Source organism: Podarcis melisellensis (assembly GCF_964234715.1).
Source record: "Podarcis melisellensis genome assembly, chromosome: 2".
NCBI classification, from domain to species: domain Eukaryota; kingdom Metazoa; phylum Chordata; class Lepidosauria; order Squamata; family Lacertidae; genus Podarcis; species Podarcis melisellensis.
In genome coordinates, this window is record NC_138529.1 from 117,943,289 (window position 1) to 117,969,191 (window position 25,903).

General features: G+C 42.8%; 4 protein-coding genes across 6 annotated transcripts in view; 2 read left to right on the forward strand and 2 right to left on the reverse strand.

Annotated features, from left to right (window-relative positions):
* Positions 1 to 25,903, reverse strand: part of LOC309364388 (uncharacterized protein) — a 128,158-nt gene that overhangs the window by 32,767 nt on the left and 69,488 nt on the right. The window lies entirely within an intron of this gene.
* LOC309364936 (uncharacterized protein) overlaps positions 1 to 25,903 on the forward strand; it is a gene marked incomplete at its 5' end in the record, with an annotated part of 136,404 nt that overhangs the window by 17,682 nt on the left and 92,819 nt on the right. The gene's annotated exons all lie outside the window — the stretch shown is intronic.
* Positions 1 to 25,903, forward strand: part of LOC309364802 (uncharacterized protein) — a 145,143-nt gene that overhangs the window by 6,375 nt on the left and 112,865 nt on the right. The window lies entirely within an intron of this gene.
* On the reverse strand, positions 14,371 to 19,792 carry LOC309361389 (uncharacterized protein; the record flags this gene model as incomplete). The annotated part of the gene is made up of 2 exons (XM_081896251.1): positions 19,738 to 19,792; positions 14,371 to 16,052 (listed from the first exon to the last, which is right to left on the reverse strand). Exons 1-2 carry the CDS (start codon positions 19,772 to 19,774, stop codon positions 14,371 to 14,373), a joined length of 1,719 nt encoding a protein of 572 aa, XP_081752377.1. The 5' UTR covers positions 19,775 to 19,792.

The following is a 25,903-nucleotide window of genomic DNA, read 5'->3' on the forward strand; positions in this document are numbered from 1 at the left end:
CTCTAAATGCTATTCTTGTGGAAAGATCTTTCATCAGAGCTCTGATCCTTTCTACTGCAGAGTGAAAAAAAGCTATGTCAACTTTTTGTAATTTTATAGAGAGAGTTCTTAAAATCTCTGGCATTTTGGAGATGTTTTATTGCTCCTGTCTGTGTGTAAAGTCATGCTTTTTGCTGTTTTGTGGTTATTCTTGTTTGGAAAGCCATCCTGGAAAGTTTAAAAATGTCCAGAACAAAATAAAACCTTTCTTCTCACTTGATTTTTTAAAGGATACCCACTGACTTTTCCTTTAATTTAGAAATTAGTAATAATAAATGTTATTTATATCCCTCCCTCCCCAGCTGAAGCCGGGCTCAGGGCGGCTAACAACAATAAAATAGTACAACATTCTAAAATCATTCCATTATAAAATTAATTGAAATCAAATTGATTGCAACTGTTAGGCTAAAGTTCTGTGAAGATTGCCAAAGGAGTGAGTTAGGCTGTGCCCTGACCAAAGGCCTTGTGGAACAGCTCTGTCTTGCAGGCCCTGCGGAAAGATGTCAAGTCCCGCAAGGCCCTAGTCTCATGTGACAGAGTGTTCCACCAGATTGGAGCCACAGCCTGGCTCTGGTTGAGGCCAGCCTAACTTCTCTGTGGCCTGGGACCTTCAAGATGTTTTTATTTGAAGACCGTAAGTTCCTCTGTGGGGCATACCAGGAGAGGCGGTCCCGTAGGTACGAGGGTCCTAGGCCGTATAGGGCTTTAAAGATTAAAACCAGCACCTTAAACCTGATCCTGTACCCCACTGGGAGCCAGTGCAGCTGGTATAGCACCGGATGAATGTGATCTTGCAGCGAAGACCCCGTAAGGAGTCTCGCTGCGGCATTCTGCACCCGCTGGAGTTTCTGGGTCAGTCTCAAGGGCAGCCCCACGTAGAGCGAGTTACAATAATCCAGTCTGGAGGTGACCGTTGCGTGGATCACAGTGGCTAGGTCAGGGCGAGAGAGGTAAGGAGCCAACTGCTTAGCTTGGCGGAGATGGAAAAATGCCGCCTTTGTTATAGCTGCTATCTGCGCCTCCATGGAAAGGAAGGTGTCGAATATTACACCCAAACTCTTTCCTTTCAGATTCCTTTCAGTAGCACCTTAGAGACCAACCAAGTTTATTATTGGTATGAGTTTTGTGTGCATGCACACTCCTTCAGATACACTCAAACAGAAGTCACCGGTCCCGTAGGTACAAGGGTCCTAGGCCATATAGGGCTTTAAAGGTTAAAATCAGACCTTAAACCTGATCCTGTACCCCACCGGGAGCCAGTGCAGCTGGTATAGCACCGGATGAATGTGATCTCGCAGTGAGGACCCCACTGGAGTTTCTAGGTCAGTCTCAAGGGCAGCCCCACGTAGAGCGAGTTACAAGAGTTATTAAGAAACTGCTTAATCATAATTTTTAAAAAGCTTAAGGGCTGAATGCAATGTTCTGCTCTTTGAATTTATTTTTACAAATTTGTAATATGCACTTTCATTAAAAAATATGTGGAGTACACTATGTAAGGATAAACCCAGCAAAATATATGTAAATCATAATTAGAAACATCAATAAATATTGAATGCCAATTGGTTAAGCTTAGGTCCATTAATTGCAGTGGGTTCATTCTGAGTGTATCTTGGTTGGATACAGCCTTGAGGTAAAGCAAAATGGTGGTCAGCTTCCTCATCTCCTCAGGAGTTGGAGGCTATCGCTCATTCCAGACAGTTTAGGAAGCCAATGGAATTGAAACAGACACGGAAGCTCATACTAAGAATTGGAGTAGAGGTGGAAAGAAGAGCTAATTTGTCTGTGGCGGGAGGTGCAATCTGGATGGTTCTGCCAGGGGTGCAATATCACCTAGCTACGGCTCTGTAGTCTACTCAAAGTTAGATACCATCTGTCAATCATGGGAATTGTAGTCCAACAGCATCCCGGACTAGGAGGTGCAGATTCTCTATTCCTCCTTTCAAAACATCACCACAGTCCCTGTGGGTAGTGCCAAAACACCAGGAATCCAGCTCTGTTAGCTCATACAATCCTGCCTTACAGAGCAGGTTGTGACTACGCTTGGTGTGTCTGTGTTCTTTTCTGGGAGCAAAAGCTTGTATTTGTTTCTCTGTGGCAGGGGTAGGTAACCTCAGGCCTGGGACCCAAATACGGCCCCCTGGGCTTTATCTGGCTCTTGGAGCTGTATCCTGGCCACACACCCCTCACTAGCCCTTCTTCGCACCTTGAGGCACTGATTGGGTTGGAGGCTAGAGCATCTTCTCTTGTTTTTTTAAAAAAAATATTTGGTTTTTCATATTAAATTTTTATAGATCTATCAAACATAAATCATAAAAACAAGATTACAAGGAATCCCCTGGACTTCCATCCTCCCCTTTGTGGGTCCTGTTATTAATCATTTCCTCCCGCATCTTTTATGATGATCCAATTTTTTTACATCTCCATTGTGTCCAGAGTTCACCCTTAAGCTACAAATGATATTCCAATCCTACTAATTATTTTAACTCTTTCCGATGATCTAATTCAAGATGGGTTATAAATTTTCCACATTCCTTAATAAAATTTTGGCCTTCCTGATTTCTGACTCTTCCAGTCATTTTAGCCATTTCAGCATAATCCATTACAGTGGTACCTCAGGTTAAGTACTTAAATTGTTCCAGAGCTCTGTTCTTAACCTGAAACTGTTCTTAACCTGAAGCACCACTTTAGCTAATGGGGCCTCCTGCTGCCGCAGCGCCGCCAGAACACGATTTCTGTTCTCATCCTGAAGCAAAGTTCTTAACCTGAAGCACTATTTCTGGGTTAGCAGAGTCTTTAACCTGAAGCGTATGTAACCCGATGCATCACTGTAACTTCATCTGCCATTCTTTACTGGTAGGAACTTTAGCTTTACATCTCCAGGCCGATAACATCTGCACAGTCGTGGTTGCATACATCAGCCTTTCTCAACCTGTGGGTCCCCAGATGTTGAACTACAACTCCCATCACCCCTAGCTAGCAAGGCTCAGGGATTATGGGAGTTGTAGTCCAACAACATCTGGGGACCCACAGGTTGAGAACCGCTGGCATACATAGTCCTTTCTGCTCTCTTGGGATTTCAGCTCCTAGAATTCCTAAAAGGAAAGCTTCAGGGTGGTTGTTTTTTAGCAAAGGTTATTTTAAACATTTTTTTCAACTCGTTATATATCATTTTCCAAAATCCTTTTACTACCTTACAATTCCACCACATATTATCCAAGTAGGGCTAGGAGAGAGTTCTTGTCTGAAACACTGGGGAGCGTTTTGGGAATTCCCTTTTGGGAATTATAGGAACAGAACTACTCAAACTGTACAGAAATCTATTTATGTATGCGACTGCAGCGGCAAGAATGTTACATGCACAAAAATGGAAAGAATAAGTCCCAGCGAAAGAAGAACAGATCCAAAAACTTATGGAATATGCAGAAATGGCGAAACTTACTGGAAAAAAGAAGAAATCAGGATAACAAACTTTTTATAAAAGAATGGAGAGAGATAGTTCATTTGAATATTTACAAATCAATTGGAAACAAGTAAAAACATTGGCAGGATTATTGTAATAACCTGCAGTTTTATAAGAGTCTATATTTAAAGTAGATGAATAAATGAGTAAATTAAGTTGGAATATGCAGGAAACGTTAAAAATAAATTTAAGGAACCGCAGAAAGAGGGGGAAGGAAGTCGAGCTCTGAAATGTTAACATGATTATAAAATTATTGAAATGCATAAACCTGAAAATCGTAAAAAAAAAAATATGAAATGCTGGAGAGTGGTCAATACTGAGCTAGAAGGACCAGTGCTTTCACTACGTGTGGATCCAGAATTGGCCTCCACAGACACTTACAGACTCATTGTTAATACCTGTTTATGGAAGACAATCCTACTCAGCTACAAACGATTGACAAAGAAGAAGAGGGTTTGTGTGTGTGGAGACTGGGCTGCTGTACAATGGTAAGGTTGCCACCTGCCCTGTATAGTAAAGGATTGTCCCATATTTAAGTGTAAAATGTCCTGCATCGATAAAGAGTTTTGTCCTGTGTTTCAGGTCCTCTCTTTCTCTCTCTCTGCTAAATTAGGGGTCCTCTCCAAATGCATTCATTTGAATGGGTTCGTGAAAGGTCATGTATTTTAAGCTCTGGGTAGTCAAGCACAGGACGTGGGTGGCGCTGTGGGTTAAACCACAGAGCCTAGGACTTGCCGATCAAAAGGTTGGCGGTTCTAATCCCCGCGATGGGGTGAGCTCCTGTTGCTCAGTCCCTGCTCCTGCCAACCTAGCAGTTCGAAAGCACGTCAAAGTGCAAGTAGATAAATAGGTACCGCTCCGGTGGGAAGGTAAATGGTGTTTCTGTGCGCTGCTCTGGTTCGCCAGAAGCAGCTTAGTCATGCTGGCCACATGACCCGGAAAAACTGTCTGTGGACAAACACTGGCTCCCTCAGCCAATAAAGCGAGATGAGCGCCGCAACCCCCGAGTTGGCCACGACTGGACCTAATGGTCAGGGGTCCCTTTACCTTTACCTTAGTCAAGCACACACAGATTCTACCAATTCTTGATTTACCAATTCAATAATCCCCCCTTCTCCACTTCACATCATGGTCACATGATCATGCACAAAATCCCAGCCATCAATTTTTTACCATCAACAGAAGGATTTGAACTCCCAACAGCCCCCACCAGCTGTGATATTGCTTCTCCATTGGTTTGGGACATTTTGTGAAGTTTGCCTTCTGAGCAAGGGCCCTGTGGTGGAAGGGCCCTGTGGGTCATCTAGTCCAACCCGCTGCAATGCAGGAATCCATGACGATGTTGGCATCCGTCTGTCTCGGGAGACCATGGAGGAGTGTGCCTTTGGGGGTGAGGTCAAGAGGTTGGGAGAGTTGCAGCGCCTTCTCTGGCTGTAGAGACCAATATGGGGGACATGTTTATTCTATGACCTGTGGATCCCTTTCGCTCAGATATGGGGGGAGGGGGAATCAACTCAGCAGGGGGAGAGAGAGAGAACATTCCTGGAGGGGGTGGGCACAGTGAAGGGAAATAATGCATAGACAGGAAAAAACAGAAAAATGTGAAGGGGTGCTGAAATTGCGCTCAAATAATATTGAGGGCACATGTGAAAGGCAAAGCAAGTTTCTAGTTCTCTTCCTTCAGAATGAAGAGCTGTTTAAATAGGAACCAAGGAAGCTGCCTAGTCCAGAACCAGACCATTGGACCATCTAGCTCAGTGCTGTCTGCACAGACTGGAAGCATCTCTCCAGGTTTCAGGAAGGGATGATTTCCTAGCCCTGCCGGAAGATGTCGGGAATCGAACCCGGAACCTTCTGCACCCAAGAGCCACTTTCGCCTTTTAAGAGACACCACACTCAGAATTCAGCAGCCACCATGGATCTCTGGGAGTTACCAGGATGAAACTGTCTCACCTGCTGCTGCTTCTCCTCTGCCTGGCTCAGGAGGAAACCTTCGGCCAGGGCCACTGCCTGGGAACTGGTCTCCGCTCCCTGATCCTTCACCCAGTTCTCCATCCCCAGGGGGAGGACAGCCAGGAATTGCTCCAGGACTACCAGGTCCAGGATCTGAGCCTCGGTGTGTCGCTCTGGCTCCAGCCACTCCCTGCCAAGTTGGTGGAGTCGGCTGCAAACCTCTCGGGGTCCCTGGGCCTCCTGGTAGTGGGAATGCGGTGGAGTCGGCTGCAAACCTCTCGGGGTCCCTGGGCCTCCTGGTAGTGGGAATGCGGTGGAGTCGGCTGCAAACCTCTCGGGGTCCCTGGGCCTCCTGGTAGCAGGAATGCCTGAATCTCTGGCACTGAGAATGTGAGCTGAGGGCGTCCCCATCCAGGAGGGTCTTCATAGCTCTTCCCAGGATCTCCCAAGTGGGGCACTTTGGGAATTTGGGCAGCAGCCTTCAATATGGCTGAAGGACTGTCCCCCCCCCCATTTTTCCGGTTTTTTCCTCAGATATGCAGATGACACAACCTTGATGGCAGAAAGTGAGGAGGAATTAAAGAACCTTTTAATGAGGGTGAAAGAGGAGAGCGCAAAATATGGTCTGAAGCTCAACATCAAAAAAACAAAGATCATGGCCACTGGGTCCATCACCTCCTGGCAAATAGAAGGGGAAGAAATGGAGGCAGTGACAGATTTTACTTTCTTGGGCTCCATGATCACTGCAGATGGTGACAGCAGCCACAAAATTAAGACACCTGCTTCTTGGGAGAAAAGCAATGACAAACCTAGACAGCATCTTAAAAAGCAGACACCACCTGGTTAAAGCTATGGTTTTCCCAGTAGTGATGTATGGAAGTGAGAGCTGGACCATAAAGAGAGCTGATCGCCGAAGGATCGATGTTTTTGAATTATGGTGCTGGAGGAGACTCTTGAGAGTCCCATGGACTGCCAGATAAAACCTCTCCATTCTGAAGGAAATCAGCCCGGAGTGCTCACTGGAAGGACAGATCCTGAAGCTGAGGCTCCAAGACTTTGGCCACCTCATGAGAAGAGAAGATTCCCTGGAAAAGACCCTGATGTTGGGAGAGATGGAGGGCACAAGGAGAAGGGGACGACAGAGGATGAGATGGTTGGACAGTGTTCTTGAAGCTACGAACATGAGTTTGACCAAACTGTGGGAGGCAGTGGAATACAGGAGTGCCTGGCGTGCTCTGGTCCATGGGGTCACGAAGAGTCGGACATGACTAAACGACTAAACAGCAACAACAAGGTACTACTGGAAGGAATCTTTTAAAAAAAATTCTTCTGTTTCGACTACGGCAGACAACACGCTACCTACCTGTAACTTGGTATTTCATCAGCAGAGTTCTATTCTGAAACATTGGCTTTCACTAGACTATGCAACAAGGAAACTGTCTCGCTAACACACATGTATTTTGAAATATTTGACTGCTCTTCCGTGCAAAACTGATTTATCTAAAAATTGTATTTAAAACATAATTTGGTTTTTTAATATGTGCTGGATGAGGTTGCATCTTCTTCCTTTCCCAGATTATCAGATCAACAAATACCTGCACATAGCTGCATAGTGGATTTCACATTTCCAGATTGTGTGTGTGTGTGGGGGGGTTACGGGAAATACTAGGGGAGTGGTGAGCTGGGGGGAGAACACACAGCCCAAATACATCCCATCAGGAACCGGCCACTGCCTGGATATTTCGGAGACATAAAACTGAAATCCCTCCTAGGCAGATGAAAGTGAAGAAACACACATCCTAAAACAGTAAGCTATTAACACTCTAGACACAGGCAGGAAAATCAATGCATATTCTATACTGTTCTAACTTCGCTCTCGACCAAATGCGTCATGGACTTTGAAGACACTCGAATTCAGAACGCAAGGGAGAAGCGTGCTAAGAGAACGGCATGCATGGCAAACCCTAACCATGATCAACTCCCACCTGGAAAGCTATGTCCCCACTGTGGAAGGACGTGTGGGTCCAGAATTGGCCTCCACAGTCACTTACAGACTCATTGTTTTTTTGAAATAAAATTTTATTCATTTTTCTTTTTCATTCATTACATACATCTCAAAGTCTTAACCTTTACTATGTATTCCTTCTTCCCTCCCCTCCTAGGCTTCCCCAACTTCCCCTTCTGGTTTGTTACTCGTTTCACCCACCTTGCTACCTCCTAACAGAAAAAGTTATTAATAACATAACATCAAACCTAAAAACATAAAAGTAAACACACCATATTTCTCTATCTTCTACACATTTTCTAATACTAACAGTGTGAATGTTTATTTAAATCCTGCCATCAAGTCTATCTTTGTTTCTTTGTTTCTATAAATGGTTCCCATTGTTTTTAAAAGTCGCTGTTGTCCTTTTCTCTTAGTCTGTCTGTCATTTTTGCCAGTTCTACATCATCGTCATCATCATTTTTAATTTGTATACCGCCTTTCTATCTTACAATACTCAAGGCGGTTTACAAGCTGAAGAAACAAAAAATGTACATCTTATAACAATCTAATGCAATACAAAAATGTGATAATAAAACATAACTTTAAAATAGGCAACCTCCATCCAAAAAGTAACATTCAACAATCATTAGAATAATATAAAATAATAATATCAACATATAAAAGTTAAACAGAAATCCCCTCAACAGTTACAATAATATCTAAACTGTAATCAATAAGACAATGGCAAACCACAGTACATAAAATACAATACACATTGAGAAGCAGAGAGTGGGGCAAGGCAGGTGGAATGAGGCCTTGCCTGATGGAGTCTCTCCCCTCACAGTTCATCAACTTCTCCTGCCATTGTTCTTTACTTGGTATTTCTCCAGTCTTCCAATTTTGTGCAATCAACATTCTTGCTGCTGTAGTGGCACACATAAATAAAATCCTCTTTTCTTTCCTTATGTCTTGGCCTAAAATACCTAGTAAGAAGGTTTCTGGTTTTTTTTTTTTTACAAAAGTTATTTTCAACATTTTCTTCAATTCATTATATATCATTTCCCAATAGGCTTTTACCTTTTTACAATCCCACCACATATGATAAAACGTACCTTCCATTTCACATCTCCAACACTCTTTCTTTTCATTTTTATACATTTTTGCCAGTTTAACCGGTGATAGATACAATCTATACATCATTTTCACATAATTCTCTCTCAATAGTATATAATCTGTAAATTTCAAATTTACTTTCCACAATTTTATCCAATGTTCAAATTGTATGTTATGGCCCATTTAATCATTACCAATTTTACTTGGTATTTGGTATTTTCTTCTATCACTTCCTGCTTGGAATTTGGAAACCTACTATGAGAAGCCTTTCTTACTGTCCTCTTTAAAGATATCCTTTAATTGTCTATGATGCAGCCAGCATCATAGATTTTATTTTGTCTTTTATTTTGTCATATTCTTTCAATTTTAACTTTCCCTCTTGTTCAACCAGCAATTCTCTATATGGCCACTCTCCTCCCCCCCGCCCCAATGTTTTAATTGATAGTGCTTTAATAGGCGATAGCCACCAGGGTGTTTTTGGTTCTAATAAATCTTTATATTTCTCTCATACTTTAAACAATGATCTTCTTATTAAATGGTTGTGGAATCCTTTGTGTACTTTTGTTTTTCCATACCAGAGGTAGGCATGCCATCCAAACCTATTATCATCTCCTTCCAAGTTTGTTATTTCCTCCCTCTCTAGCTTGATCCAATCTTGGATCCAAATTAGGGATGCAGCTTCATAATACAATTTTAAGTCTGGAAGTGAGAATCCACCTCTTTCTTTCACATCTGTTAAAATTTTATTTTTTATCCTTGGCTTTTTCCAATTCCAGACAAATCTTGATATTTCTCTCTGCCATTATTTAAAGCACGCATCACCTGTTGTTACTGGAACAGTTTGGAAGAGAAATAACATCATTGGGAGTCCATTCATTTTTATAGTTGCAATTCTTCCCATCAAAGAGAGATTCATCCTGTTCCATGTTTCCAAATTTCTTTTAATTTCCTGCCAATTTTTTTCATAGTTGTCTCTAAAGATATTTATATTTTTTGATGTTATCCATACTCCTAAATATTTTACTTTTTTATATGCCTCTATCCCTACCATCTATGTTGTTTCTTTCTTTTACAGTTCTTTAATATTCCAGTTCTTTAATATTTTTTAATAACAATTTAGTTTTATTTTTGTTTAATTTGAATCCTGCCACTGGAACACTGGACCAAATTCTTTTATTATATTCATTACTTTTGGAATAGACTTTTACAAAGTCATCTGCAAATGCTTTTAATTTGTGTTCATTTCTTTTTAATTTTTATTCCTACTACTTCTCTAGTCTTATCTTTCTTGTCAGGACTTCCAGTACCAGAACAAACAACAATGGTGACAAGGGGCATCCTTGTCTAGTTCCTTTTTGTATATTACATTTATCCGTTATCACCCGATTTACAATTATTTTTGCATTTTGATCTGAGTGAACAGCTTGCATTCCCCTATTAAAATTTACTCCAAATCCCATCTCCTCCATCACCCTCTTCATGAAGCTCCAAGAAACATTATCAAATGCTTTTCCCGCATCTCTAAACATTAATGCTGCTTTTTTCTCATTTCTCACTTCCAGGTACTCTATAATATTTAATACATTTCTAATATTATCTTTGATTTCTCTTCCTGGAAGGAATTCAGCTTGGTCATGACGAATAAATTCTTTTCGGATTTTTTTTCATTCTATTTGCTCAAACAAATGCAAATAGTTTATCATCATTATTAAGTATTGAGATCAGCCTATAATTTTTAACTAATGTCACATTCAAATCTTGTTTTGGTATCAAAGTTATATAGGCCTCTTTCCATGTTTCTGGAACTTCCCGTTTTCAAAATCTCGTTCATTGTGTCATATCATCCAGTATTTCTTCATTCAGTCTCCACCGAAAGGTGGACTGAGTGTCTTTCTGTATTTCCATAGTTATAGAATTATGATCTGACTGTTCTTGGATCTATTTCAATATTTTTAATTTTTGGCTCCGATTCCTTAGAGACCCAAACAGCATGCAGTCGCGTTGCTTTCATAAACATGAGAGAAAAAAGTGAACTATTTTTCGAAGGGATGCTTAATTCTCCAAATATCTATCATTTTTATCATTTCAAAAAAAGTTTTGAGAAGTCTACCCTCTTTCGTGTCTTTCCTCCTAATCGTTCTTTCGCTAGTGATGGGACTCTAATTGTCTCTAAATCCTGAATTTTTATTTATTTATTTTCATTTGGTGCATATATCCCTACCAAAATTACTTTTTCTCCCTCTAATTTCTACCATTAATTTTCTCCCTTTCTCATCCTTTTGAATTAATTGTGGTTCAAGTGCAGGTTTTATGTACAAAAGAATTTTTTGGAAACATCTGATACAACGAAATGGCTCCCTAGTCTCTCATTACTCAATATTTTCTCATGCTTTCTTGCAACGTGAGTCTCCTGTAGGCAAATTATATCCAAATTCCGTTTTAAAACTTCATGCCACACCCTGTTTCTTTTTATATTATTGTTAAGGCCACTGACATTCCAAGTTAGTAATTTAAGATTTGCCATTATCTAATTCATTTTTAAAAGATTTGCTTTTTTGCCCTGCTCTTTCAGTCTTTTCCAGTTCATCTCTTTGCATCTTTGCTTTGAAACTCTGGGTCTTTGCCATATTTCTCTAAGAATTCCTGTACCTGACTCTCTAAAATTAGTCTAAATCTCTTTCTCCTGTAGGTAAAGGAAACTCCCTCCAGGAATTCCCATTTGGAATTTATTTTCTGCTCCTCTTAAAATTGCTGTCAGGTTTTGATACTTCCTTCTCTTAACTCTCAATTTAAATGGAATTTCTTTAAAAATGTCAACTTTCTGTCCTTCACTCACCAGACCATCCTCAAAACTTTTTTGCATTACTGCATCTGCGTCCAGCGCCGAGGGCCTTCTGGCGGTTCCCTCATTGCGAGAAGCAAAGCTACAGGGAACTACGCAGAGGGCCTTCTCGGTAGTGGCGCCCACCCTGTGGAACGCCCTTCCAGCAGATGTCAAAGCGATAAACAACTACCTGACATTCAGAAGACATCTTAAGGCAGCCCTGTTCAGGGAAGTTTTTAACGTGTGATATTTTACTGTATTTTTGGTTTTTATGGAAGCCGCCCAGAGTGGCTGGGGAGGCCCAGCCAGATGGGTGGGGTATAAATAATAAATTATTATTATTATCTTTAATTTTCTTTGTTGTGAAAGTCAAGAGAATGTCTGATGGCTGTCTTTTCTCTCTTGAAGCTCGGGTTCGAACTCTGTAAACATTCTCAATGCATTCTTCCATACCTTCCTGTGCCCCCATCTAATTCCCCAATATCCCGCCCATATAACTTGCAAGGCCTTGTTCCTTCTCCTTTTCCGGCAACCCTCTTACTCGAACCATGTTTGTATTTAATTTTACAGTGGTACCTCAGGTTAAGTACTTAATTCGTTCTGGAGGTCCGTACTTAACCTGAAACTGTTCTTAACCTGAAGCACTACTTTAGCTAATGGGGCCTCCAGCTGCTGCTGTGCCACCGGAGCCCGATTTCTGTTCTCATCCTGAAGCAAAGTTCTTAACCTGAAGCACTATTTCTGTTGTTCCAGTTCATTCTGTCTGTCTGCCAGGCCCCCTACCACCCCCGCTAAAGCCAACTGATCTTCCTTTATTTCCTCTCTTAATTCCATTTTTTTCTAGTTTTACTACCTTGACATCCAAAGCATTTACTTTTTCATCCAGTCTGTCAAATTTCTGTGACAATACTTCATTGGTGTTCCCTATATCTGATATTACTTCCATAAATTGTTTAATCATAGTCTGCTCCAACCCATTCCTAAATTCTGCAAAATGTAAGGCCGTAAGTTCCACCGTTTCTGATTTTGGAGTTTTTTCTATAGCTCCCTGTGCTCAGACTCTCCTTCTTTCTGACACTCTGTTTTACTGGCTCTTGTTTAGATTTCTCTGCCATGTCAGTTCTCAAAACGAACTGTTCCCAAGCACTTCTGTCTTAAGGACACTTCAGCCCTCCTGTCTTTTCCTCACTCCTATCTTGTATACAAGAGTTCTCCCACCAATCCATTTCCCACACCCTTTTAAACCAAACTGTAACAACACTTTCAGGTTTACAGAAAATTACAAAAGTTCCACAATATCCAAAAAAATAGAGGGCAAGATCACCTTTATATACAATCTATGGGGAAAAAAATTAAAAAGCAGGCCACAACAGCAGTCTAATAGTTATCACTGTTCAAACTCGCTGTTATGTTGTCTCCTTGATGATGATTTAGCACTTGCCAAACCTCTAGTTATATTATAATCCACAAAATGTCTTGTAATCCAAAATAGCTCCACTGTGAGCCCAAAAACTTTCCAGGCGTATTTATAATCCAAATGATATTTGTAATCCAAATGATGTTTGTAATCCAATATCTGCTGCTTCTCTCAGTTTTTATTTCAATACAGGCCCTGTTCTTTAAAAAGGAATCCTTCTCCCCCCCCCTTCTCCTACTCCAGCTCTTACCAGGCACTTTCCCTCCCTGGGATTACCTCCCACTTATGGAAAAGTGTCCTTCTGCCAAGGTACAAGGTCCTTTTTAGAATTATTATTTTTTAAAATCTTGGCAATTTTTCCAAGCCTTTCAGTACTTTCACTCATAAAATCTGCATTCCTATTCATAAGAACTGAGAGTACTCCAATCTCTTCCTGTATCTTCCTTTTAAAAAATCAAAGAACAAAGAGTAACAGTTTCTTCTTGTATCCAAAGTATATCGTGTTATGAAGTAGCAAAGTGCAGTTTCAAAAGTATCTGAAGACTGACATGTCTCCAAAGTTTTTTTCCCATTTACAAGTCTGTACCGCAATTCTTCTTCTTTTGAAAACTCCATTGTTGTTGACAATAACTTTTTTCCTTTGAAAGTCTGCTGCTTTAGGTGGCGATTCATGGTTTCAGGATTCTGAGCCATGCTGGAGTCACGGGCAGGCTCAAATCGCTGTCTCTCTCTCTCTCACACACACACACACACCCCACTCGCTGCCAATGCAGTGGCGGAGCTCCGGCGATCGCGGCAAGCCTCTTTACACCTGGCTGGTCCCCTCAACACCCCACTGCCCGTGGGGCCTTTTTTTGGGGGGGTGCCTAACCCTGGCACTCTCCTCCATTGCTCCAACCCCCCCGGTAATGGTCGTCTTTTAGACGGACGACTTGCACCACGCCGCCATTTCCCTTCGCAGGCAAACCAGAAACCCCACTCATGGACTCATTGTTAAAACTGTGTTTATGGAAGACAATCTTACTCGGCTACGAGTGATCGCCAAAGAAGAATAATTTTTCTCTTGACTGCGCATTGAGGTTTATTATACAGTATATATTTTTCAACAGCATTTGTTCATTAGAGCTGTGACCTGAGGGGCTATACTCTCATTGCAAACATACATCATTTACATACGTCAACAGAATACCAACAAATGCATTTGTGTCTATGAAAAATATCAGATCAATTCACACCAGATTAACAAATTTTGGGGATGGAAGAAATATTAAAGCAAAGCTATATACAAGTGATGAATACATGGGAAAGAACGCATGGGAAAGAAAACAGAACATAGCTATGTAAATCTAACTCTGATCAGGAGAACAATCTGCAACACAGCCACTAAAAGGAATAAATATTCTAATGGAAGCAAATTCTAATTCTGAACACAATCATTGGTTTACTCTCTATAGGCGTTATTCGATATGATTAAATATCTTCCTACACGCCAACCTTTCTGTTTCCCTTGTACGAGTTCTTTTCAGTTTAGTAAGGGAGTCCTTGTCACATAAATTCTTTTTGAAGGCCAAACATTTCTAAGATTTCCTCCCTGTATGAGTTCTTTGGTGGCTAGTAAGGATATTACACGTATACAGTTTCTCTTCTGTATGAGTTCTTTCATGCGACTTAAGGGAGCTACTGTGACTGAAGCTCCTTCCACACTCCGAACATGTATACGGTTTCTCTCCTGTATGAGTTCTTTGATGCGACTTAAGGTGGCTACTGCACCTAAAGCTTTTTCCACACTCTGAACATGTATACGGTTTCTCTCCTGTATGAGTTCGTTGATGCAACGTAAGGGAGCTACTGCAACTGAAGCTTTTTCCACACTCCGAACATGTATACGGTTTCTCTCCTGTATGAGTTTGTTGATGCAACGTGAGTCGGCTACCGCGACTGAAGCTCTTGCCACACTCCAAACATTTAAACGGTCTCTCTCCTGTGTGCAATCTTTGATGCAAGGTAAGGCTACCACTCTGGCTAAAGCTCTTTCCACACTCCAAACATGTATATCGTTTCTCCCCTGTATGAATTCTTTCATGCGAGGAAAGGTAGTCGTTGCGACTAAAGCTCTTGCCACATTTCCAGCATTTATAAGGTTTGCTGCCTCGATGAGTTTGTTGATGTCTAGTAAGCCCATAGCTGTGAGCAAAGCTCATTCCACACTCCAAACACGTATGCGGTTTCTCCCCTGTATGAGTTCTTTGATGCGACTTAAGTGTGCTACTTTGAGTGAAGCTCCTTCCACACTCCGAACATGTATACGGTTTCTCCCCTGTATGAGTTCGTTGATGGGACTTAAGTTGGCTATTGTTACTGAAGCTCTTTCCACACTCTGAACATGTATACGGTTTCTCTCCTGTATGAGATCTTTGATGCAAGGTAAGGGCACCACAGTGACTGAAGCTCTTTCCACACTCTGAACATGTATACGGTTTCTCCCCTGTATGAGTTCGTAGATGCAATGTGAGGGAACTACTCTGACTGAAGCTCTTTCCACACTCCAAGCATTTACATGGTTTCTCTCCTGTATGAGTTCGTTGGTGGGACTTAAGATGGCTACTGTTAGTGAAGCTCTCTCCACACTCCGAACATGTATACGGTTTCTCCCCTGTATGATATCTTTGGTGCCTGGTAAGGCTATGATTGTCACGGAAGCTCTTTCCACACTCTGAACATGTATACGGTTTCTCCCCTGTATGAGATCTTTGATGCAAGGTAAGGGAACTATTCTGACTGAAGCTCCTTCCACACTCTGAACATGTATACGGTTTCTCCCCTGTATGAGATCTTTGATGCGAGGTAAGGGTACTATTCTGACTGAAGCTCCTTCCACACTCTGAACATGTATACGGTTTCTCTCCTGTATGAATTTGTTGATGCAACTTAAGGTGGCTACTCTGACTGAAGCTCTTTCCACACTCCGAACATGTATATGGTTTCTCCCCTGTATGAGATCTTTGGTGCCTGGTAAGGGCACTATTGTTACTGAAGCTCTTTCCACACTCCAAACATTTATAAGGTTTCTCCTCTCTGGGAATTTGATTTTCACCACCCTGAGACATACAAGAGTCACCCACCGGCTTCTGCTTTCGTCTCCCCTCTCGCCTTCTGCCTCCATCTTGAACCCTCAGCTTCCTTTGCTCCCCCTCCTCTTTGGATCCTTTCGGTGACACTTCTGATTGTTCCCCTTCTCCCAGCATCCCTTCAACATCTCCTGATGGAATAAAAAGGCAAACTGATGAAATGCTAAAGGAGCGTCTTCACTCCAATCATTCAGTCAGGACACAGAGATCCAGGTTCCAAGGGCCTTGTGGCAGTTCCCTCACTGTGAAAAGGGAAGTTATAGGGAACAAGGCAGAGGGCCTTCTTGGCAGTGGTGCCCACCCTGTGGAACGCCCTCCCATCAGTTGTCCAAAAAATAACTATGCAAATTTTAGAAGACAACTGGAGGCGGCACCGTGTAGGGAAGTTTTTAATGTTTTATGTTTTATTGTGCTTTTATATTTGTTGGACGACAACGAGAGTGGCTGGGGCAACCCAGTCCAATCCGTGGGGTACAAATAATGAAAGTATTAATGTTAGTATTATTATTTATTGAATTTATATACCACCCTATACCCGGAGGTCTCAGTGTGGTTCACAGAAAGGTCACATCATATATAATCAGAATAAAAATACCAACCCAATAACCCCCCCCCAAAAAAAATAAAGCCACCTTTGAAAAGGGTATAGGATGTCAAACATATCAAGCAAAAGCCTGGTTAAAAAGGAACATGTTTGCATGGCACCTAAAGGTGTATATCCCTTCATGGATCACTGCCTTGTCGTGGTGAAGGGGCTTGAATAACTCAGCTATGACCTATGCCATGCAGGGCCACCCAAGACAGACAGGTCAGCCGAGAGTTTAGACTAAATGTGATCCACCTGGAGAAGAAACTGGCAACCCACTCCAGTATTATGCCATGAAAGCTCCAGGGACATAAAAAAGCAGAAGCTTTGAGAAGGAAGCAACCGTTTCCAAGGCATGCTCTGGTTCATGGGGTCACGGAGAGTCGGAAACGACTAAGACGAGTAAACAACAACAAGGTGTATAAGAAAGGCACCAGGCGAACTTCCCTGGGGAGAGCATTCCACAGACAGGGAGCCCCTGCAGAGAAGGCCCTGTTCTCGTGTTGCCACCCTCCGGACCACTTGAGGAGGAAGCCCACGAATGAGGGCCTCATAAGGGGATCTCAGGGTCCAGGTAGGTTCATATGGAAAGAAGCAGTCAAAGTATTCCTGGTTCTAAGCCATTTAAGGCTTTACAAGTCAAAACCAGCAATTTGAATTGGACCCAGAAACTAATTGGTAGCCAGTGCAGTCAGACCAGGATGGGGGCAATATGCTCAAACCGCCTTGCTCCAGTGAGCAACCTGGCCGCTGAATTCTGCACTAGCTGAAGTTTCCAGACTGTCTTCAGAGGCAGCCCTACGTATAATGCATATCTATATCTAACCTTGAAGTTCCCAGAACATAGACAACGGTAGATAGGCTATCCCTGTCCAGTCAGGGGTGTAACTGGGCCACCAGCCAAAGCTGATGGAAGGCACTCCAGGCCATCTGAGCCTCGAGCAACAGCAAAGGATCCAGGAGAACCCCCAAGCGACGAACCTGCTCCTTCAGAGGAAGTGTAACCCCATCAAGAGCAGGCGACCTCCCAGCCATCTGCTCTAGGGAACCACCCACTAACTGAGCCTCACTCTTATCTGGATTGAGCTTCAATATGTTGGCCCTCATCCAGTCCATTACCCAGGCAAGACACTGGTCCAGCACTTCCACTGCCTCATCTTCGGATAGAAAGGAGAAATAGAGCTCAGTGTCATCAGCATACTGCTGGCAACGTACTCCAAACCTCTGGATAACCCCTCCCAGCGATTTCATGTAGATGTTAAAGAACATCGGGGATTGGATTGGGCCCTGCGGAACCCCACATTGAAGCTTCCATGGGGCTGAAATGCATTCCCCAAGTAACACTCTCTGGGAACGACCATCCAAGTAGGACTGGAATCACCGCAAAGCAGGGCCACCCACCCCCAGTTTAGAGAGTCGCTCCAGAAGAATACCATGGTGGATGGTATCGAAAGCCCCTGAGAGGTGGAGAACAATGAACAGGGACACATTTCCCTTGTCTCTCTCTCGACAGAGGTCATCATACAGGGCCACCAAAGCAGTTTCTGTGCCAAAACCAGGTCTAAACCCTGATTGAAATGGATCCAGAAAATGAGTTTCTTCCAAAAGCACCTGGATCTGGTCTGTGACTACTCGCTCCAGAACCTTGCCCAGGAAAGGGAGATCAACAACTGGCTGGAGTTAGGCTTTCTGAATTCAGAGAAGGTTTCTTAAGGAGTGGTTTTACCTCTGCCTCCTTCAAATACGCAGGGACCACCCCCTCCTGTAAAGAGGCACTGATCATCTCCCTGGCCCAGCCTGCTGTTCCCTCCCTGCTGTTTTTTATCAGCCAAGAGGCGAAAGCTTCAATAGTACAAATGGTCACCCTGACTGATCCAAGCACCTTGTCCATATCCTCGAGCCTGACCAACTGAAAAAACTCATCCAACACAACAGGACTAGACTGTGCTCTGGACACCCCATGAGACTCATCTGCTCTCTTGGTGGATGGAAGCAATTTTATCTTCTTCTTTCCCCCCGATAAAGTTTCTTATAGAAAGTTTATATGCAATCAATAGACCATTCATAAAATAAAAGAGTCCAACATAAAATAAAGATATATAAAGCCCTATGGGGAGCCCAAGGAAGGTCCCCGACCTGCCCAAGTTGGCCTGCAGGGAGGAGAGCAGGAGAAAGATCTGCCCTTCCATTAGGAAAAGATGTCCTACCCCCATAAAAAGGGGGGAAGACCTATAAATGAATAATCTTAGATGAATTATATACAAAATGCATTAATTATGGGAAATGTACATATAATAATAAAAAATTTATACCACACCCATCTGGCTGAATTTCCGCAGCCACTGTGGGCGGCTCCCAATCCAGTGTTAACAATACAGCATTTAAATATTAAAAGCTTCCCTAAACAGGGCTGTCTTTTGAAAATAGGATAGCTGCTTATTTCCTTGACATCTGATGGGAGGGTGTTTCACAGGGAGGGCACTACTACTAAGAAAGCCCTCTGCCTGGTTCCCTGCAACCTCACTTCTTGCAATGAGGGAACCGCCAGAAGGTGCTGGTGAGACAGTCTGTGGGCAGGTAGGGTCTCAGCTTGTACCAGATGGAGCTGGTAAACAGCTGCCCTGGACACAGAATTGACCTGCGCCTCCATGGACAGCTGTCAGTCCAAAATGACTCCCTGGCTGCGCACCTGGTCCTTCAGGGGCACAGTTACCCCATTCAGGACCAGGGAATCCTCCACACCTGCCCGCCTCCTGTCCCCCCAAAACAGTACTTCTGTCTTGTCAGAATTAAACCTCAATCCGTTAGCCGCCATCCATCCTTCCCCGCCTTCACTGGTTCCCATTTGAAAGAGAGGCAGAGCTGGGTCTCATCCGCATATTGATGGACACCCAGTCCAACCCCCCTGATGATCTCTCCCAGCGGCTGCATGCAGATGTTAAAAAGCGGGGGTATTATGGGAAATATATGGGAAATACCCTTTGCAAAAGCGTGTGCATTAGGCGAGATCTGCACCCACCAAAATGCCGACCAACTTTCAAGAGCTCTATTTAAAAATAATAAGATGTGAAAATCTGGACAAATTGATGACTAGAAAAAGGAGACAGAGGAAAAGAACTTACATTGAAAGGGTTTGCCTAATGGGTTCTTTTTAATCCCTCCCCACACTCCCCCCAGCTGCACACCCCCCCGTCTCTCCCCCTTTATAATACATAATACATACGACCCACCTCCAGCGCCTCCGCGAGGAAGGACAGCCGCCGCCATGACAGGTATCTCTCCCCCCCCCCCCGAAGCGGGACAGGAAGCGGAAGCTGCAATTCTCCCGACAGCCTTTTTTCTCCGCTCTAGGAATCTCAGCTCTGTCGCCGCTGCTCTTAACCGTTTCGGAGCCGCGCGGCAGGAGCCTCTGGGCTTCTCCGGGCAGAGAGCGAGGAGAGGCGCTGGTCTCGCCTCCGGAAAGCCCCGCTGGATCAGCTGCACGGAAGCCCTAAAACGTTTTCTAAACTATTATTATAATTATTTTCAATTTTCAAAATAACGTTTTTCCTTTTGGTACACAGATATCCAATCCGAATTTGCAATAACTGACTCCCCCCCCGTTTCCATTCCCCCCTTTATTCTCCTTGCATATAATTACTATATATTTCCTCAATTAATTTCAACTTCATTCCCCTCTCCTAATTCTATTTTTAGTTCATCAATGTTACATCAAACCTGCTAATGTTTTGACGTTTTTACAGTGCTCTCTAAAATAGTCTATAAGGCTTTCCCATTCTAGATTGGATTTTTTCTCATCTTGGTGCCTGATCTTTAGGGTAAGTTTAGCCATTTCGGCAGAGTCCATCATCTTTCCATTCTTCTTTCATTGGCACCTTGTCTTCTTTCCACATTTTCCTATGTGGTGGACGTGTAAAAAAGTAAAGGGCTTCTGGGAAATTTTAAAAAATTCTTAAAATTACATTTGTTAAAAAAACCCAGAGGCTTTTTTACTAGGTGTAATAGGAGAAAAAATGCCAAGGAAGCAGAAGAGACTGTTTATTTATGTGATTACAAGGTCCAGAGGCTACTATCCCAGACGTGGTGGAAAGAAGTAAAGGTCCCAAAGAAAGAAGGATGGATAACTAAGATGATTGACTATGCCGAAATGGCTAAACTTACCGATCAAATGAGAAAAAATTCAATCAAGAACGGGGAAACTTTATAGACTATTTTAGAGAACATGAGTTTGTTGATCTCAATGGTCACCTAGTCCAACCCCATATGTGTATATATGATAAATATGTGGGGCTGGTAGTTTCCTCCTCTCCGCTGAGATGTACAGAGGCAATACTGAGCCACCCACCTGGAAGGCTTAAAAAAGAGGATTGTATAAATTCAGGACTAGGCTGTCGGTGGCTACAAACCCTGATGTCTATGTTGTATTTATTTATTTATTTATACAGTGGTACCTCAGGTTACAGATGCTCCTGGTTACAGACTCCGCTAACCCATAAATAATACCTCAGGTTAAGAACTTTGCTTCAGGATGAGAACAGAAATCGTGTGGTGGCAGCGGGAGGCCCCATTTGCTAAAGTGGTACCTCAGGTTAAGAACGGTTTCAGGTTAAGAATGGACCTCAAGAACAAATTAAGTTCTTAACCTGAGGTACCACTGTATTATCTACAGATAATGTCTGGCCGAGGGTACTGGCATACAGTTTCCGGGTCATGTGGCCAGCATGACCAAGCCGTTTCCTGCGAACCAGAGCAGCGCATGGAAACGCCGTTTACCTTCCCGACGGAGCGGTACCTATTTATGTACTTGCACTTTGATGTGCTTTCGAACTGTTAGGTTGGCAGGAGCAGGGACCGAGCAACGGGAGCTCACCCTGTCACCGGGATTCAAACCACCAACCTTCTGATCGGCAAGTCCTAGGCTCTGTGGTTTAACCCACAGCGCCACCCGCGTCCCATTTTATAGGTTAGGGTAAGGCAATTGGTTTTTTATGGGGGATGTTTTGATTTTTATTATGTATTTTGTGGTTTTATATCCTGATTTTATTCTGAGACCCCGGGTATAGGGCGGTATATAACAAAGATGGGAATCAGAAAAATTTGGGAGCCACTGTGTTAAAAGGGGAGGGGGTCACAGATTGCATTTCAACTTTCCTGCGTTATTTATGTTCCTACCTTGTGAATGGGCTGGGCGAGGGGTGGGTGGGTATATGGGCATCTTCCATAGAGTCGTTGAGTTGGAAGGGACCCCAAAGGTCCTCTAGTCCAACCCCCTGCAATAGAGGAATCTCAGCTAAAGAATCCCTGACATGTGGCCATCCAACCTCTGCTTGAAAACCTCCAAGGAAGGGGAGACCATTCACTGTCAAACACAGATTCCTGTAAGCAATCACATTGTGATGGAACTGTACCTGAGCCAGGTGGCACTAATAGTGAGGAAAGGATCTGTAACACCCAAGACCTTTGGGGAAAGCCTGCAGAGTTCAGGCAAGCAGAGAGGAAGGAAAAGCATAATTTCCTCTCTCACTGCATTTAATCCGCAGGGGACCAAAATCTCTTCTGCCTGGGGAATCCCAAAACTGAATTTATATGCTTTTACCTGAGATTAAGCACCTGTTGGGAACAGTGGGATTGACTCTTGAGAGGGGGTGGGTTGTAAATGGCTTCTTAAGAATTGCATACTTTTTTTTGGCTATTTCATCTTTTGTAGGCTTTACTTGCAGCTGTACATATATGTTTGGGATTTTTTAAATCCACAGTTCAGGAAAAATAAAACAATGGCATTATCAGTAAATAAAAATTAAAATGACTATTTTCTTATTAAAAATAATTAAAATAAACGGTAAACATGGATTGAAACACAGTGAAAGTGACTGCCTCGTATCAATAGGCAGCGAGTTTGAAAGTTGGATACAGATATTCTTCAATTTTTTCACTGCCCTGTTGGGCAAATCCGGTACATCGCATTTCCAAAATTAATTTCCTAACGAGTCGCATGTGCACAGAGAAACAGATCCCCACAACGGACCAAGGTTTCCTGGCTTAGATCCTGGCGTTCCCGTGGACCTCAGAAGCAAACCCGGCCTTAAGGACCTGCTTGCCTTCTTCTCTGGTGGAGGATGGGCCACCTTTGGCACAAGAAGTGGCAGAGCAGGAAACAGACACATTGGGGTCTGGGCAGGCTCTCTGCCAGTGGCGAACAATAGCTTGTGCAAGCCTTACAGTGAATGACACACATGGGGGGGGGGAGTAGGGCTGGGGGACACCAGTGGGCAGCTTCTGACAAGGCAACACAGAGAGTGGCATGAGCCTGAACAGCAGCAGATCCCATGGCTGCAAGGAAGCAGAAACACACAAGCTCAGCAAGGCAGGGGGAGAGACGTCATCAGAGGAAGAGGCCGTTTGCTCCCTGAACTCCTCTCTTATCGGAGCTATAGAAGATGCCATCTACAATTGAATCAGCAAAGTTCACGTCCGTATCCTCACCTTTCACTAGAGGAAGATTCCCACACTTGAGTCTCCACATCTTTCAGGACTACAACTCCCATCACTCCCAGCTAGCAGTATTAAGGGATGATGGGAATCGTAGTCCAAAACCAGCTAGAGACCCAAGTTTGGGAAACCCTGCACTAGAGTACCTAGGGCAACTGTTTTCCTAACAAGGCATTTTTTACATTTCGGTGCAAATATATCTTAAAAACTGCATTATAAAAGAATTCAATCTTTAGCATTTCCTGCTGGATGAGGTTGGATTTCCTTTTGGGGTCTGGGGTTCAGCAGCTCTCTGCCCAGGAATTCCCAGGAAGGGCTTGCACCTTGTCATGGGAAGGGCAAGCATTTTAGTGAATGACAGACATATGGGGGGCGGGGGACCAGAGGACAGTTTCTAACAGGCATCCCTTGAAGAAGATGGGTTACGTTTCCTGGACTATGACCTGCACTATCAGGGATTTGATCAGCAGAGTTCAGGTCCAAAATATCACCTTTCACTGCAACAGGGAAACTGTCCCGCTAACACACATGAATTTTTAAATCTTTGATTGCTCTTCTGTGCAAATCTGATGTAGCTAAAAATTGTAATTAAAACATAATTTGGTTTTTTTTAGTGTTGTGTTCTGGATGAGGTTGCATCTTCTTCCGTTGCCAGATTACCAGATAAGCAAATACCTGCACACAGCTGCATAGTGGATTTCACATTTTCAGAATGGGGGGGGGGGAATACTAGTGGAGGGGAGAGCTGGGGAGGAGAACACAGCATACATGTTTTTCAACAACATTTATGCAGAATAGGCTAAAAACAGTTAAACTAAAATCAACACAAGACCATATTACAACTAAACATTGAGACAAATATCAAAATGTTGCACAATGAATCCATGAGCAGATTTATCAAATCATCATCATTTAATATTTATATCCCACCTATCTGGCTGGGTTTCCCCAGCCACTCTGGGCGGCATACAGCACATAAAAAATTGTTAAAATCTTAGACATTAAAAACTCTCTGTACAGTTTCTTTCAGATGTCTTCTATAAGTCAGATAGTGGTTTATTTCCCCAACGTCTGATGGGAGGGCGTTCCACAGGGCGGGTGCCACTATCAAGAAGGCCCTCTGCCTGGTTCCCTGTAACCTCACTTCTTGCAGTGAGGGAACCACCAGAAGGCCCTCGGAGCTGGACCTCAGTGTCCAGGCTGGACGATGGGGGTGGAGGCGCTCCTTCAGGTAGAATACTTCTGGCCACGCCAACAAGGGTTGGTGAGAGACTTGTGATGAATACATGGAAAATGCATGGGAAATAAAACAGAATACAGCTATGTAAATCTAACTCTGATCAGGAGAATAATCTGCAACACGGCCACTAAAAGGAATCAAAATTCAAATGGAAGCAAATTCTAACGCTGAACATGATCATTGGCTTAAAGATCTTCCCACACCCCAACCCTTTCTAAGATGTTTCCCTCGTACGAGTTCTTTACTGTTTGGGAAGGGAGCCCCTGTCACTGAAGTTTTTTCCATATGCCAAAGATTTTAAAGATTTTCTCCCTATATGACTTCTTTGGTGTCTAGTAAGGTGGCTACTCTGACTGAAGCTCCTTCCACACTCCGAACATGTATACGGTTTCTCTCCTGTATGAGTTCTTTGATGCGACGTGAGATGGCTACCGCGACAGAAGCTATTTCCACACTCCAAACATGTATATTGTTTCTCCCCTGTATGAATTCTTTCATGCGAGGAAAGGGAGCCGATGCGACTGAAGCTCTTGCCACATTCCCAGCATTTATAAAGTTTGCTGCCTCGATGAGTTTGTTTCAATGGTAGAGAACTGCAACTTAATAGACATTTGGAGATTGAAACACCCTTTAGAAAAACAATTTACTTACCAGTTAGAGGCAAACCAATCAATGTCAAGAATCGATCAGATTTGGATAACGAATGAGCTTACATCAAGAATTTTAAAGATCAAAATTCAACCAATGGTTTTATCGGATCATAACCCAATAAAATGTATATTGAAAGGATATGAAGAAAAATCCTTCCGGTGGAGACTAAACGAAAATCTCTTTGATGATCAAAAAGTACAGAAGAAGCACAAAACTGCTTGAAGGTTTTTCTTTTAAATACCCGGTAATATGAATCAGGGAACAAAAATAATTACAGTTTGGGACGCTAGTAAAGCAGTAATGAGAGGATTCTTTATTCAACAGAATTCAATTAAGAACAAACTAAGATAAAAAGGGAAAAGAGAAATTTTAAAGCAGATAACGGAGAATGAGAAAAAATTGGTTACTAGCCCATTTTTTTCTCATCTTGGTGCCTGATCTTCACGGAAAGTTTAGCCATTTTGGCAGAGTCAGTCATCTTAGTTATTCATTCTTTCATTGGGAACTTTTCTTCTTTCCACATCTGGACTAGTAGCATCTGGCTGCTGTAGTCGCATAAATAAACAGTCTCTTCTGCTTCCTTGGCAATTCTCCTCCTATTGCACCTAGTAAAAAACCTTCTGGGTTTTTTTCAACAAACGTAATTTTAAATTTTTTTTAAAGTTCATTGTATATCATTTCCCAGAAGCCCTTTACTTTTTTACATGTCCACCACATGTGGGAGGGAAAAAGTACCTTCCCCTTATCCTTACATTTCCAGTATAAATTAGAGGTATCTTTATACATTTTAGCAAGCTTTACTAGACTGAAATACCATCGGTGCATCATCTTAATAGAATTTTATTTTAATGAACTGCATGCTGGGAATTTTAAAACCTCTTTCCACAGTTTTTCCCATGATTCAACTGGTATATTATATCTTTTGCCAAGTGTATCATTACAGCTTTAACCTCTTCATCTTTCGTCTCCCATTCCAACAGTAGTTTGTACATTCTTGATAACAATTTCTCATTATT